The sequence below is a fragment of the Sminthopsis crassicaudata genome, chromosome 3 (genome assembly GCF_048593235.1).
Source record: "Sminthopsis crassicaudata isolate SCR6 chromosome 3, ASM4859323v1, whole genome shotgun sequence".
NCBI lineage: Eukaryota > Metazoa > Chordata > Mammalia > Dasyuromorphia > Dasyuridae > Sminthopsis > Sminthopsis crassicaudata.
In genome coordinates, this window is record NC_133619.1 from 49,837,622 (window position 1) to 49,852,288 (window position 14,667).

The 14,667-nt window shown below is 38.9% G+C and overlaps 1 protein-coding gene across 5 annotated transcripts in view; it reads right to left on the reverse strand.

Moving 5' to 3' along the window:
- U2SURP (U2 snRNP associated SURP domain containing) overlaps positions 1–14,141 on the reverse strand; it is an 87,506-nt gene extending 73,365 nt beyond the window's left edge. For 2 of the 5 annotated variants that reach the window (XM_074298425.1, XM_074298426.1), the window contains exon 1: positions 13,894–13,964. Coding sequence is in view for 3 of the 5 variants with exons in the window: in XM_074298423.1 (XP_074154524.1) it covers positions 13,894–13,938 (45 nt within the window). In the remaining 2 variants the exon portion in view is untranslated. Of the gene's footprint in view, positions 1–13,893 lie in introns of all 5 variants that reach the window. The other 3 variants (XM_074298423.1, XM_074298424.1, XM_074298421.1) reach the window with 3 other exon arrangements.
- Positions 14,142–14,667: the final 526 nt, after the last annotated feature.

Below are 14,667 nucleotides of genomic sequence, written 5' to 3' on the forward strand. Positions count from 1 at the left end.
GATAACATATATATATATATATTTATTTATTGAGAGAGAGAGAGAGAGAGAGAGAGAGAGAGAGATATTATAATAGTATGATAATACTTAGAATGAATTTGGGAAGAGTAATTGGACCAGAACAACTCCATAATAGTGGAGATTTCAAGGGACTAGAAACCTAATATATGAGGAAAGAAAGTAGAAAGTATTATAAACCCTCCATGCCCAAAGAAAAGATGTCAACAACTCCGTACTATATGCCTGATTTCTCATCAGTACTTCTTTGTGAATGAATAAAAAACCATGGTACAGTATTCTAAGAAGTACCAAGAGCATTAAAACTTGAAAGGAGTTCAAGTTGGTTACTAATGAAAGCTTCTCCTAAACTTAAATCTGTCATTTCATTAATGAAGGAGGTTCTGTAATGAAAATTACAAACTGCAAGACTTTCATCCTGTCTATCCTTAATTCACAGAGGATGACCCAACCAACATGCTGATGATAATGGCCACAGTAACAAAGGGTGAAGAGGATACTTAGAATCACATGGGTTTTCTTAGACTACCGGGATTCTGAACTAAGCTCCTCATCCAATGACAGCACATTCTTCTAACAAAACTTAATTATATCAATTGATGTTCTTGCTATAAATAAACATAACCAAAAGAAGGAAGCTGCAGCTAAATAAGAAAATGTAGTCTTTGGAGATGAAATTAAAAAAACAAAAACAAACAAAAAAAAAAAACCACAAAAACAAGAAATGTCAGAAGGTTTGAAAGTACACCCGGAGGCAGGAAAAGCAGTTTCATACAATTAATATGTTATTAATTAGCCTTTGTATGCTACCATAAAAATAATTTCAATTTATATACCTGAGAACAAGGTAGAGAGATTCTACCAAGAATGTGATAAAACTTTCCAAATCAAGTCAATATATAATGGGTTTTGGTGACTTAAAATGACAAGGTAGAAAGAAACTGAAGGTAAGGAAGAAAATTATGGGAAAATATTATTCAAGAAGAAAAGCTATCTATCAATTCTTTTTTTCCTAAGCAAGTATTCCTTCTCTCTCAAAAAAACTTTTTTTTGTTAGTTTAAATTATGCACTATCTTCCAACTGCCACCTCCACCCTGCACTAGAGAAATACACCATTTGACAGACACACATACACATATGCATGCATGTAAAACCACACTATATATACTCCCAACAGTTCTTTCTCTGTAGGGCAATAGCATATTCCTTCCTAAGTTCTTTGTAGTTGATTTGAGAATTTCTAATACTCAGAATAATTTAATCATTTCTTTCTAGATGCTTGTGTCTTTTCTCCTTGACCTGGGAGCTTCAAAACAGTTCTAAAGTTCCTATGAGTCTCCATCTTGGGATGCCTTTCAAGTGATGTTCAGTGGATTTTTTTTTTTCTATTTTATCTTCTAGTACTCAAACTTCAAAACAATTTTCCCTAATAACTTCTTTCAGTGTAGCATCTAGACTAAATTTTTTTTTAAAAATCATAACTAGTCCAAAGTTCATTTTAAGGTATTACTGTACTGGGGCCTTTTGTTTTCATTTGATTATTTAGATTTTTATTTTTCCAAATACATGGAAAGATTCACCTTTGCAAAACCTTGTGTTTTAATTTTTTCTCCCTCCTTCCACTTCCCTAGATAGTAAAGCAACCCAATATAGGTTAAATGTGCAATTCTTCTAAACACATTTCCGTATTCATTATGCTGTGCAAGAAAAATCTGATGAAAAAGGGAAAAAAAAAAATCAAGCAATAAAAAAGATAAAAATACTATGCTTTGATCCACATTCAGTCTCCATAGTTTCCATCACAGGTCTAATGGAATTGTCTTATATCATTTTTTTAAGGCATTATTTTAAATTACTTTTGGGGGAATCTTGTAGGAAGCAACAGGCGATTTCCTGCCTTATTCCCAGAATCCTTTCCTAGCTGCCCATATTTTTTCATTCATCCACTTCCCCAATATATGTTCTAGGCAGCTAAGTGGCACAGTAGGGTGCTGAATTTGTAATCTGAAGACCTGAGTTTGAATACTGCTTCACATTTTCTATCTATGTTATAACCTCCCTGTGCTCCAGTTTCTTCTGAAATAATAGCACTTGTCTTTCCCAGGATTGCGGGGTTGTTGTAAGGATCAAATGAGAATAATATATGTAAAAAGGTTTTGAAACCCTTAAAGTGCTATCTACATAAATACTAACTATAGCTATTACTCTAAGATACAATTTAAAATATGGGTAGCCAGGTGGCAGAATTGATGAGTACCACAAGCCTGAAATCAGGAAGACTCACTTTCCAGAATTCAGATCTGGCCTCAGATCCTTCCTAGCTGTGACACTGGGCAAGTCACTTTATCCTGTTTGTCTCAGTTTTCTCATGTGTAAAATAAGCTGTAGAACAAAGTGGAAAACTTCTCCAGTATCTTTGCAAAAAAAAAAAAAAAAAAAACACCCAAAACCCCAAAGGATGTCAAAAGGAATAGGACATGACTGAAAATGACTGATCAACAAATGATCAGAAGTACATTGGGGCATGTTTGTGTCCAAAGTCTGTCTCACCATTGCTCTTTAGGTTACATACCTCTGTCTTGTAGCCCTATGAAATCTTTAACAGAATATTTAATGGGTATTAAAGGTGTTCTTCACAAAAACACATAAAACTAATAATGCCAGGCCCAGGCAAACGAATTTCTACTGCAGACTACTCTCAAAGTCATACAAGTGATTGAAGAGTACAAAACACAGAAATTTGAGTAAAGAGGCTCTTTCCTCCAATAAGACCCCCTTATCCATGTCATGGCCACAATAGAATTCATCATTCTTGAGGGCATCTATAATCCTCTATCAAAACTAAGTAAGGTATAATAAAACAGAGTATATGTACCAAAGACATTTGTCAACATCACATAGAATGTCTCACCTAGAACTGAGAAATAATTTCCTATAGAAGATTAAGTCCTTTACAAATTCCTGTTTTGCAGACATTGTCTTGATTGCACCAAGATTTATTTGGGGCCTCTGCATTAAGACATGTGACCACTTGAAAGAGAACAGTCTATCTTACAAATTACCACAATGCTACACAAAAAAAGAACCTCTTTGGCTCTCTCCTTATTCTATTGATGATCTTTGACACAAGCTACTCTGGACATTCTTACATCCCTTTTAAACTCAATCTTCCTCATATCCTTACCTAAGGCCTATGTTCCCTTTGGCTCCCTTTAATTAATATGCCCTTTTATTTTCTTCTGGCCTATCCCCTCCCTCCCAAGCACATTTCCATTCTCCAATTTTCCCACAAATAATCTTTCCACTGTCATTCCTCTACAATATCCTACAATTCTTTCCTCCCATTATAATTTCATACAAAAAGTTGGTAACAGCTTTGTTCCTGTCTAGCTATCTCTAGGATCTAGTACTATAGCTGGAAAGTGGTAGGCATTTAATAAATACCTAAGATTGGTTGGTTCAATGTCATCTCCTGACCATTATTCCAACATAATCATACAACCACCTCTCTTTGGAGCTAGCTAGCTAGACATCATTTTATAACCTCACCCCCATGCCCATCACTAACCTCTAATCCCACAGAGGGACCTCCAATGTGACCTCTCTTCATTACTTGATACTACTAATGGTTAGCTTTAGTAGAGGCCTATCTTTTCCCCTTGGTTCCAAGAGCTCTCTCCGAATATCTCCCAATCCAAAGGTTTGTCCTTCAGCCTCCAGCCAGCTTCAGCCTCTCTTCTTCCCAATGTCTCCAGCCAGCACAAAGGTGGACATTGGGAATGAATCTTGACTCCTCTCCTCCTCATAGAGAGTGGGCTTGTGAACTCCTCCTTATAAATGTTCTCTAAAGGTGTATATGTGTGAACTAATGTGGAAACTCCTTTAAAGGTGTGAACTAAGTACATAAGCATCTTGTTTCAAGTTCTGACCCACAACATCTAATCACCACCTCCTCTTCCAGAACACATATTCTTTAGCTTTGTGCCACTATTTTTTGATCCTTCTCTTCCTTATTTGACCACTCTGAATGAGGTTCCTTTGCATGCATGTCATGTCCATTAACCAGGGATATAACAAAGCTGACTTTTAATACCCTCTTCTCAATTCCAATTTTATCTTCTGGTTCTAGGCAATTTTCCTTGATGATTTCTTGAAAGATGGTGTCTAAGCTTTTTTTTCACCGTGACTTTCAAGTAGTCCAACAATTTTTAGATTATCTATCCTGCATCTATTTTCCAGGCCAAATGTTTTTCCACTAAGATACTTAAATTTTCTTCTATTTTTTTCATTTTTTAAAAATTTTATTTGCCTGATTTTTGATATCTCATTGAGTCATTCACTTCCATTTGTCGAATTCTAATTTTTAGTGAACTATTTTCTTCAATTAGCTTTTTTAACCTCCTTTTGCATTTGGCCAATTTTACTTTGTCTTGTGGTTTTTATTAGTCCAGCGTTATTTTTGAGGCTGATTTAACTAGTTGGTATTGAGGGAAGAAGGGAGCTTAGAAATTTGCATGTAACTTCTCTGCTATCTTGGCTCTGCCCCTCCTACTTTTTTTTCTTTTTTAATTTTAATAGTTTTTATTTACCAGATATATGCATGGGTAATTTTACAACATTGACAATTGCCAAATCTTTTGTTCTAATATTTCCCCTCCTTCCTCCCCCCCACCATGGCTGGCTGACCAATACATGTTAAATATGTTAAAGTATAAATTAAATACAATATATGTATACATGTCCAAACAGTTATTTTGCTGTACAAAAAGAATTGGACTTTGAAATAGTGTACAATTAGCCTGTGAAGGAAATCCAAAATGCAGGCAGATAAAAACAGAGGGATTGGGAATTCTATGTAGTGGTTCATAGTCATCTCCTAGAGTTCTTTTGCTGGGCGCAGCTGGTTCAGTTCATTACTGCTCTATTGGAACTGATTTGGTTCATCTCATTGTTGAAAATGGCCACATCCATCAGAATTGATCATCATATAGTATTGTTGTTGAAGTATACAACGATCTCCTGGTCCTACTCATTTCACTCAGCATCACTTCATGTAAGTCTCTCCAGGCCTTCCTGAAATTATCCCTCTGGTCATTTCTTACAGAACAATAATATTCCATAATATTCTTATACCACAATTTATTCAGCCAATCTCCAATTGATGGTTATTCACTCAGTTTCCAGTTTCTGGCCACCACAAACATTCTTGCACATACAGGTCCCTTTCCCTTCTTTAAGATCTCTTTGGGATACAAGCCCAGTAGCAACACTGCTGGGTCAAAGGGTATGCACAGTTTGATAACTTTTTGAGCATAGTTCCAAATTGCTCTCCAGAATGGCTGGATGTATTTTTTTTTTTTTTTTTTTGGCCAGTCAAGCTGTTTTTTTCCTCCAAACTATCATAAGTCTTCTGCATAGTTCTTATTTCTTCTAAGATCCTTTTTAGCTGGAGACTTCTTCATATTTCTCCCCTCTGAGCCTGCACCTGAAGGCATTTTTGACTTTGAGATTTAATCTTCCCCGTTTCCATAGTAGCTTTCTATGGTCAATCTCTTTTTGCTTTTTTGAGCCTACAACACAGGATTGTTCTGAGCTTCCTCTTCAGGAGCTTTTCATTGACTGTTCTGGGGCTACTTCCCTCATTGTGCTGGGTAAGCCTGGCTAAGTCTGGCCTGCTCCGTTGGAGTTCACAATTTGCATTCTGTAGTTGCACTGATGGTCCCACAACTGTTCTGCTGATTCACTGGCCTTCTGTACCAAGACATCATATTCAACATTCCTGTATTTTGGCTTAAGAGCCTCTAGCCAAATTCTCCACTTTGGACTTTGGGCCTTCTTGCCTTGGGTCTCGTACTCCCCTGGCCCAATCAAGACAGACATTTCCTGAAGTCCTTCCAAGATATCTTAAGCTGATAAATCATTACATTCTGAATGTCTGTGAGTTCTGTCACTCCAAAATCCATTCAGAGATTTGATCCAGTGCTGATTCTTCACAGCTAGGAAGTGTTAAGTGTCTGAGACCAAATTTGAACTCGGGTCCTCCTGAATTCAGGGCTGGTGCTTTATCCACTGCTCCACCTAGCTGCCCCCCAGTGCTGATTCTAAGGGAAGCTGTGGAAAGCTATGGAAATGTCCTATCTACTATCTGCAATCTTGGCTCAACTCCCTCTTCTCTTCCTTTTTTTATGCCCTCATTTCAGTTCCCACAGACTCAATTATCATCTCTCTAAAAATGAATCCAATATTTTTATATCCAGCCTTTTTTCCAAGCTCCAGTTCCATATCACCAGTTGCTTAATGGACATTTCATCTAAATGTTCCACACACACCTCAACCATAACATATTCAAAGCAGAATTCACTGTGTTAAGAATTTAGCCTCTTCCAACAAATTTCCATATTATAGCCAGTTACCACCATCATTCTTTCTATTAGCCAACTTTACAAATTTAATAAGTCAACAAACATTTGTTAAACCCCTATTATATGCCAGGTACTAAGCACTAGGTATACAAATTTTAAAAAGTCTAAAATGAGTACATTCTGGATGTTTGGGATTATCATCCTTGACATATTACTCCTTCCCTCCTCCAGTTATCCAAGCAATTAACTTCCTATTTTAACTTCTCTGACAAACAAAGCACTTCTCTTGACATTTTGGTCCCTTCCTACCTTTCCAGTCTGCTTTCACATTATTCCTTTCTTCATACACTCAATTTGTAATTACAGGTTAATCAATCCTGTACCTTTGCACTGGCTTTTCTAAAGCCTAAATTGTTTTTGCTTCTCAGGTTCACCCTCCTAAAATCCGTGGTTTCCTTCAAGACTTAGCCCAAGATATATAACTTGACTTCTCAATGGACAAGGGAGAGGCAGGAGAGAGAAAATTTAGAATGCTAATTTAAAATTTTAATTAATTGGGAAATAATGAAATACATTTTAAAAAATGTTTTTAAAGGAAGCTCTGCTCAAATACCAACTTCTACATGAGACTTTTTCTGATCTACTTGCTCAGTTGCTAGTGCCTTTTTCCTAAGATTACTTTGTATCTATTTTATATGTATCTTTTATACATGCAGGCATAAATAAATAAATTTATTAAATATTAAAATGTAAACTTATATAACTGACAATGTCTAATCACTATTCTAGGAGTCTGATTATGAAGGATGCTGCCCACCTTTGAGGAAGATATAATGAACCAGAGCAGACTGAGAAATCTATTTTTAGATTTAATGTGTGAAGCTACTTAACTATGTTTCTTTATAACAAAAGAGAGCTTTTATTTTACTGTGGGTAGAGGGGTATTGAGGTGTGATCAAAATACTAAGAAAGAAAGAGAAAGATCAATGAATGATTTTAAAAAGTAAAAAGAATAATACAAGAAAGCTCAAAAGAGGCCATAAGACAAGGGCTAAGTTGGAACTACCATGTTAAATTTATTGACACAAAAAAGGTATGCATAGTGGAAAAACTACATAAAATAAGTAGAGATCATATATAACACTTTTTTCCTTCTTTTTTGTGTATTTAAAGTTCACCTTTGTTAACATTTATTAAATTTGTGTCGTTTTTTGGGGTTTTTTTTTAATTATTGTAAACTCACTGTGGGCAGATATTTTCACTTTTGTCTTTGTATCCTCCTCTGATACTTAATAAATAAAAGTTTGTTGATTGATAGATACACTTTCAACTTCAATGATTTCTATCGCCTTTGTACTTCAAGTACTCAAAATGTGAACCTTCCCCAAGATCTTATATTTTAAAATTCCCCTCTGACTAAAAGCTTGTACTTTAACTTCTCTCATTCCTTCCCACCGAACTGGCTCTTATTTACCTTCCTGAACTGACTTTTGTCCACTCTTCTAGTTTCATGTTTTCAGCTTCATTTGCCTACGTTCCTAGCTTGATCAGATGGTTAATCAGTCTCATGTAGCTCTACAGAACTCCCCCAAATGCTGAATTACCTTTATTGTCAGCTGTTTGATTAAACTCAATGATCTCTCTCTGTTTTTCAAATATTTCTGGAAAAGGTAACAAAACTATAGACTTAATCTACTATAAATTGAGCTCTCAAGTGGAACCTTTCTGCAGCTCAACCATCTTTTCATCTTTTGTTGATTACCTACATATTCATTCACCTTAGCAGCTCCTTCAAAACTTTCTCATTCTCTCCATGATTAAGACCAATTCCATCTCATACCTTTTAATCCTAGAAATGACATCCTCTCCTAAGACACATTCCTTAGACCTTCATTCCTATTATAGTTTCATCTGGAAGTCTGAACCTTGTGGAACCCTTCTTGGAATGTTTTCAAATGCACATTTATTCTATATACTTTATTTATTATGCATATGCTTACCTCCTCAAAATTTATTAAAATAAAGATTTCCTTTTTTTAAATTTCATGTAAGTTCATGGATTCCCTGAAATCTATCCAAGAACCTGAGGTTAGGTGCCTCTGATAACCCAGTCAGTGTCAAAGCTGAGATTTAAAATCACATTTTCCTGGCCCGTCCGCCACTTTTCTTAAAGTGTTGCTCCATAACTAGTTCATGCTGTCCAACTTCTCCATCATCTTTTGTTATCTATTCAATTCCGAGTCTTGTTAATACTACTACTAGCACCTTTTATATCAATTTTTTTCTTTTAATTTCACCATTTAAATATATTATACCTCATCAAACTCACAGACTACTTCCAACAGTCTTCTAATGACTCTTCCCAACATCACCCATCTCTCTTTACAAACTTTATACTTTTCTACTTTATACTTCTGTCATAATAATTTCCTTATGAAAAGAACTAAATCATTCTTCTGTTCAAAAGCTTTCCATGGTTCCCTATTACCTGCTGAAGATGTCTGAAATTTGAGTCCTTCTATAATCTGATGCCTAACTTTCAGCTTCACTTCACATTATTTCTTTCCTCTCATGCTACATATTGATCAAATTGAAAAACTCCTAACTTTTGTACAGTCAACATTTACCAATTTCCTTATCTTTCCTCACACTGTATCCTATGTTAAAAAATGCCTTCCCACATTCACCTTTTGAAATCCTATAATCCCTCAAGTCCTACCTCAACAGTATTGGTAACAAATTATGTTTCATTTCTTCCATTTTATAGAGGACATTCTTCTTAAACTTTTATTATATACTACTCTGCCCTTGTGTTACATTATGTGTGTATGCATGTTATGTATGTATATGAATAGGTATGCATACACACATAAGCATTACATGTTTGTATTTGTCAAAACTCCCTCGCTACATTGTAAATTTATTAGGAAAACAGCTTTTGTCTTAATTGGCTTAATATATTCCCCTGAGGATCCAATAGTGCTTCTCAACACTAAAGGCAACTAAATGATTCAACTCAACAATTTATTAAGGACCTGCTGGGCAAAGCATTGAATGTTTAGTTAAGACATTTCCTCAATGGAACTATAGTTGGCAAGTGATAGCAACAGTTTAATAAAACACATAAACAAATGAATGCAACACTATTAATAAAGATAATTTGTGACACTGATTTGTTTTCACGTGTCTTAATGCCACAAAGTGTATTTTTTCTAAAATGGCTGCTCCTCTGGTGTGTTACCTTACACACACTATGCTCCCTGACCCTCATTTGAGGTTTTCTATTACATGTTATAGAGAAGAGAATCATACTTTCTAGAAGAAGCAATAGGAACAAAGACCTGTATTCACTCTAAGAATGACAAGACCAGTGAGGAGACATAATCCTGTCTTCAACAAAAGCTATATACTCTATACCAATGACTTTTCTGATACTGGAACAGGGAGAAAACAACTTCAACCCGAGTATCCTGGAGCTGTCTTACATATATGTAGCTAAGAATGTCAATTATTATAGAGAATGTTGTGATTAAAAAGCCCTAAATTTGTTTCTCCTGAAAAATTCTATCTTCAAGCATAAGGAGACATTGACAACATTTAAGCAATTATTAATATGTCAGACACTATTTATACTTAAAAGTACTACTGAATTTATAATTAATACTAAACTAAACTCAAACTGAATCCTGAGAGTGCATGAAGAACCTGCTTTTCAAGGTTTTTTTTCTTTTCTTTTTTCTTGGAGGGGAGGGGTATTTTTGAAAAGGGAACATCAGGCATATTTTTCTCCTTTGTAAACTTTGTAAATGTGCAATTGCAAAACACACGTAGTATCTTGTGCCTGTATTGAATCCTTGTTTTCAAGAGAGAGAAATAAAATATTTTCATTAATCTACAAAAGTTAAGTATCAACAGTACTTAGTACAGCTTCACTCAATTCTTGGGCATCTCCCGTGTCTTTTGTTCTTTCCCTTCTGATTTTTAGTAAGGATATGGAAAAAACAATTATCTCCAAAGATTCTAAAGAAGCATCCTTGCCAGGAGGCTGTTTAACACTTCAATTAAAGCAAGGAGCACCATGAATAAATTAAAATAAAAAACAAAACAAAAACTAATACATTAACATTTTTTTACCTTGCTTTATCAGAACATGGAAGCAAAGAAACCAAAAAGTGGGTCACCATGTTCAAATGATTAATAAGATGTTGAATTTTGCAAATTCAATTCTGAGGAAGATAGTAACACTCCAAAGATTTACAACCTTCTAAACATTCATATTCAATACCATCAGTCAATAAGCACAATGCTACAGCTGGAAATAAAATATAAAACCCTCAAAGACCTTACATTCTATAAACTGTGTGTGTACACATAAGGAATACCAGGTAATGGGGAAGGGTGTTATTCACAGTGAAGATGCTAACAGTGGGGAATGAAAGAATAAAAGAGACTCTATGAACAAGGTAACATTTAAGCTAAGTTCTGAAGAAAACTAGTGATTCAAAGAGGTGGCAGTGAGAGCACTTCAGCAAAGGAAGCAGTCTATTGCCAAACGCATGACAACAGGAGATGGAGTATCCTTTATAAAAAACAGAACAGCAAGACCAAGTCAGCAGGACAAGACATAGAACATGAAGGAAAGTAATATATAAAAGCCAGAAAGGTAGGCGGAGGGACCAGTTGTAATGGGCTTTTAGATACCACAGAGTTTGTAAGTGACTATACACATACTCAATTACTGGCAGCTCTAAGGAGAGGGGAGATACCTATTGCAAGGAGAATAATAGGACTCTACCACAATAGTTCAGGAAAGAAGTGATGAGAACTTTAGCTACAGTGGTGACTATATAAGGGAAAAATGGGGACAGATGCAGAGCCTGAAATGATATGATTTAGAGATTGAATGGAAATATGGTGCAATATGGAGAAAAGCTGAGGATGACACCAACTTAAAAACAAATAAACAACTAACCTTGGAGATTGGAAAGATGACAGCCTTGAGAGGTATTTTTGTATAAATACTTCTGTATTTATGTCTAGGTGAGAACTCAATGGATTTGGGGGGAAAGATAATAAGTTTGAGATATTTATAGGACATAGGCATCAGATGACCTGGAACAGAATAGAACCTCTGGAGAGAGCCTAGGGGTGAATATGTGGATCTGGGTACGTTCAGCAAAGAGATGAGCCCAAAGCTGTGACTTTTCCTGTTTAGATTCTGCTAAAGAGTAACAAGAAGAAATAACCAAAAGCAGGTGTAGCCTGATGAAACACAAAAGAAAAATTCAGAGGAGGATCTGATGGCTCGAGCATATTATTCTAAATTTTCAGGAAAAGCTATGTGAGAGCAAATTAATATAAAATCAGAATAGTAGACATGGAAGGTAGAGATTATCTATTTTCACACACAAGGAAATAGATGTTAACCAGCTATCCAAGGTGGCAGAGAATTATTTCAGTTCATCTGGTTTCTCCATTTTCTACAAAAATGGTAAATGTAATCACTAATTTCTCCTAATATCAACATCACACACAGACACACAAAAAGTAGAGTGACAGACTTTTAGCAGGGCTGAATGATTTTGGAAATGACTACTTCCTGTTGGTATAGTACAGCTAGGGACCAGTTATGAATAAGATTTAAGAGGGAATTTAAGCACTCACTTATGTGGATGGCAAAAGGCAAAAAAGGTCAGCCATTTCAGAGACCTCATCCCCCCCACATAAGAACACACTTTATTATTTAATAGTAAAAGCAAAGGTTAAGAGGATATTGTAATAACTTTATTTAAAATTAAGTTCTAGCTGATACTTTGGAAAGTATACATTAGATTTCAAAATAAACTATTGGGATTCTATAAAGAATAGGAATGTTGCTTAGGTGCCAGAGACAATCAAACCAAAAACCATTGTCTACATCAGGGCTTTTAAAAACTTTTTCCACTTGCCTTTTTCCCTGAAAATATACCCTGGATATATCCATATATAAAATAGATATACACTGACAATAAGGTCACAGGCCCCCCACATTCAGTTATAAGACCCAAATGGGATCAAGAACCACAACTTAAGAAGTAGGGGCCAGTAACACAGAACCAGTCTTTTCTTCTTTTAGAAGCAAAAAGGTGCTGATGTCAATAATCAAGTAAAACACTGCTCCCTTTGAATCTGAGACTGACTCCTCCTCAGATACCTATTTATTGGTGATCTAGGGTAAGTTGATGAATTTCGGGGCCTCAGTCTTGCTTATTCGTAAATGATGAGTTTGGACTAGAGGATATCCAAGGTCCCTTCCGTCTCTTTCTTCATCAATGATCTTTAACGGAGACAATGTAAATGGAGGAGGACCAGCTTCAAAATCCTATCGTTACATGTCATTTACCAGACAGGGAAGAAGAGAATTTTGTACAGGGAAAACCAAACCCATTTATTTAACGGAATGGATTTTACTTGACAAAGTCAGGAAATCCTAGAAGAAAGACATCATTCCCAAGATAGTACTGTTAAAACCTTAGTTAATTCTTGGGGACTGAAGCAGGCTTAGAATCCTTAACAAATACTAATGAGATTTTTCTGAGGGCACCAAAATGTTTCACGGACAATTAATATCAGAGCCCAAGAGCACAACCTGGGTCGGGATGCTGATGGGGCTCTGGGACCCCCGATTCATTAGGAAAAGTGAAGTCATATTAGTAAAGAACACGCAGGCGCTTTAAAAGGGCCGGTTCTCTCCCTCCAAAGCGTGCACTTAAGACCCCCCTAAAAGGAATGCGATTTCTGCCGGCCCTCAGAGCCCGGGGAAGGGCCGGGGGCTGGTCTGGGGGTTCGAGGCCTCTCGACTCCTTCCCCCAGCGTGACCTTGGGCACCGAAGCTGCGGCCCCGACACCCCGACTCTAAGGGGGGGAGGGTGAACAGAGAGCCCCAGGGGGTTAGAAGTCAGAGGGCAGTCTTTCCAAGCCAATCCTCCGCAGGGCACCCCGGGGAGGGGCTAACGGTCTCACTAATTGCCCCACGTGCGAAACCAGGTACAGCGTGACCCGGGGGCGGCGGCCTGGGCAGGAGGCTACCGGGTCCGCAGGATCGCCTCACACCGGCCCTCCAGGGCTTTCCACCACGCTCCGCGCTTCGGAAAAGCCGGGGCCGAGAGATTCCCGCGTCTCCTGAGCGCTGACCTCGCCGCCCTCGGAGCTAGGCCTCCCGCCAAGAGGTGGCGGCGGCGCCGGAGGCAGGCGGCGGCGCCTTACCCCCTGGCCCGGCAGGCCGCGCTCCTCCACCCGGGCCTGCCCGCCCTCAGCGCGGCCGACCCTCGGCGAGGGCCCCAGGACGGGCCGAGGAGGGAGCTCAGGCCTCGCAGCCTGCGCACCACAGCACGGCGGCGCCCCGCCCCCCACCTGGCCCGACCTACACTGCCCGCCCGAACCCCGGCGGCGAGCGCCTCCCGCCTTCGCCCTCCCCCACTGTCCGGGGACCGTCCGCCCGCCCTCGGCACACGAAGCCCCCTAGGAAATCACCTTTGAACTGGATTTCTGCGAGCCGCCTGGCGTTTTGTCCGCCATCTTGCGTCCTGCCCCTCCTCGGCGGCAGCAGCGGGAGCGAGTCGAGCGCCGACCGTGCGTGAGGATCGCCGTCGGAGGCCCGCCAGAGGCCTCTGCAGGGAAAAGAAATCGATAGCCGAGGAAGCGAGCCGAGACGGCGACCTGCGCTTGGTACCTCACTTCCCCCTCCCCCCGCAGGCCGGAAAAGAGGAAGGCGCTCAGACGTCACGTGCCGCTCGAGCCCGCCTTCCAGACGCCGATTGGCGCGCGACTGGGACAGGGCGGGGTGAGGTGCGCGCGCCTCGCACGGACTTGCGCAAAAAGGTTGGGACACGTCCCCTTCCTTCTGCGTTTCCCCACCCCCCGCCCCCACCCCCGCGCGGCGCTCCCGCTGTGTGGGCTCACTAGGCTCGCGATCCTGAACTGAAACCTGAATGGCATTCTCTAGCCTTGAAAGATAAAGATCAGTAATGCGACTGCCGCTTTAGGAGTCTGCCGGAAGGAGACGTGGGGTATCTTGTCGCGCCCCTGCCCCGCCCCTTCCCAGGAAGCAGCTCGGTCCCGTAGTAATAGGCTGAGAGGCTCAAATGCTGTCCCGGATCGTTTAAAACCTACTGGACCCCACTGAGTCTCCTTATCTGCAGCCATCTTTGTGTCACTGATTTCTTTGGCGGAGACTTCCCTCTGAATAATATTTGGAAATGCGTCCGGTAAAGTTTGGAGGATTTCGAAGGAAGCCAATTATGTTGA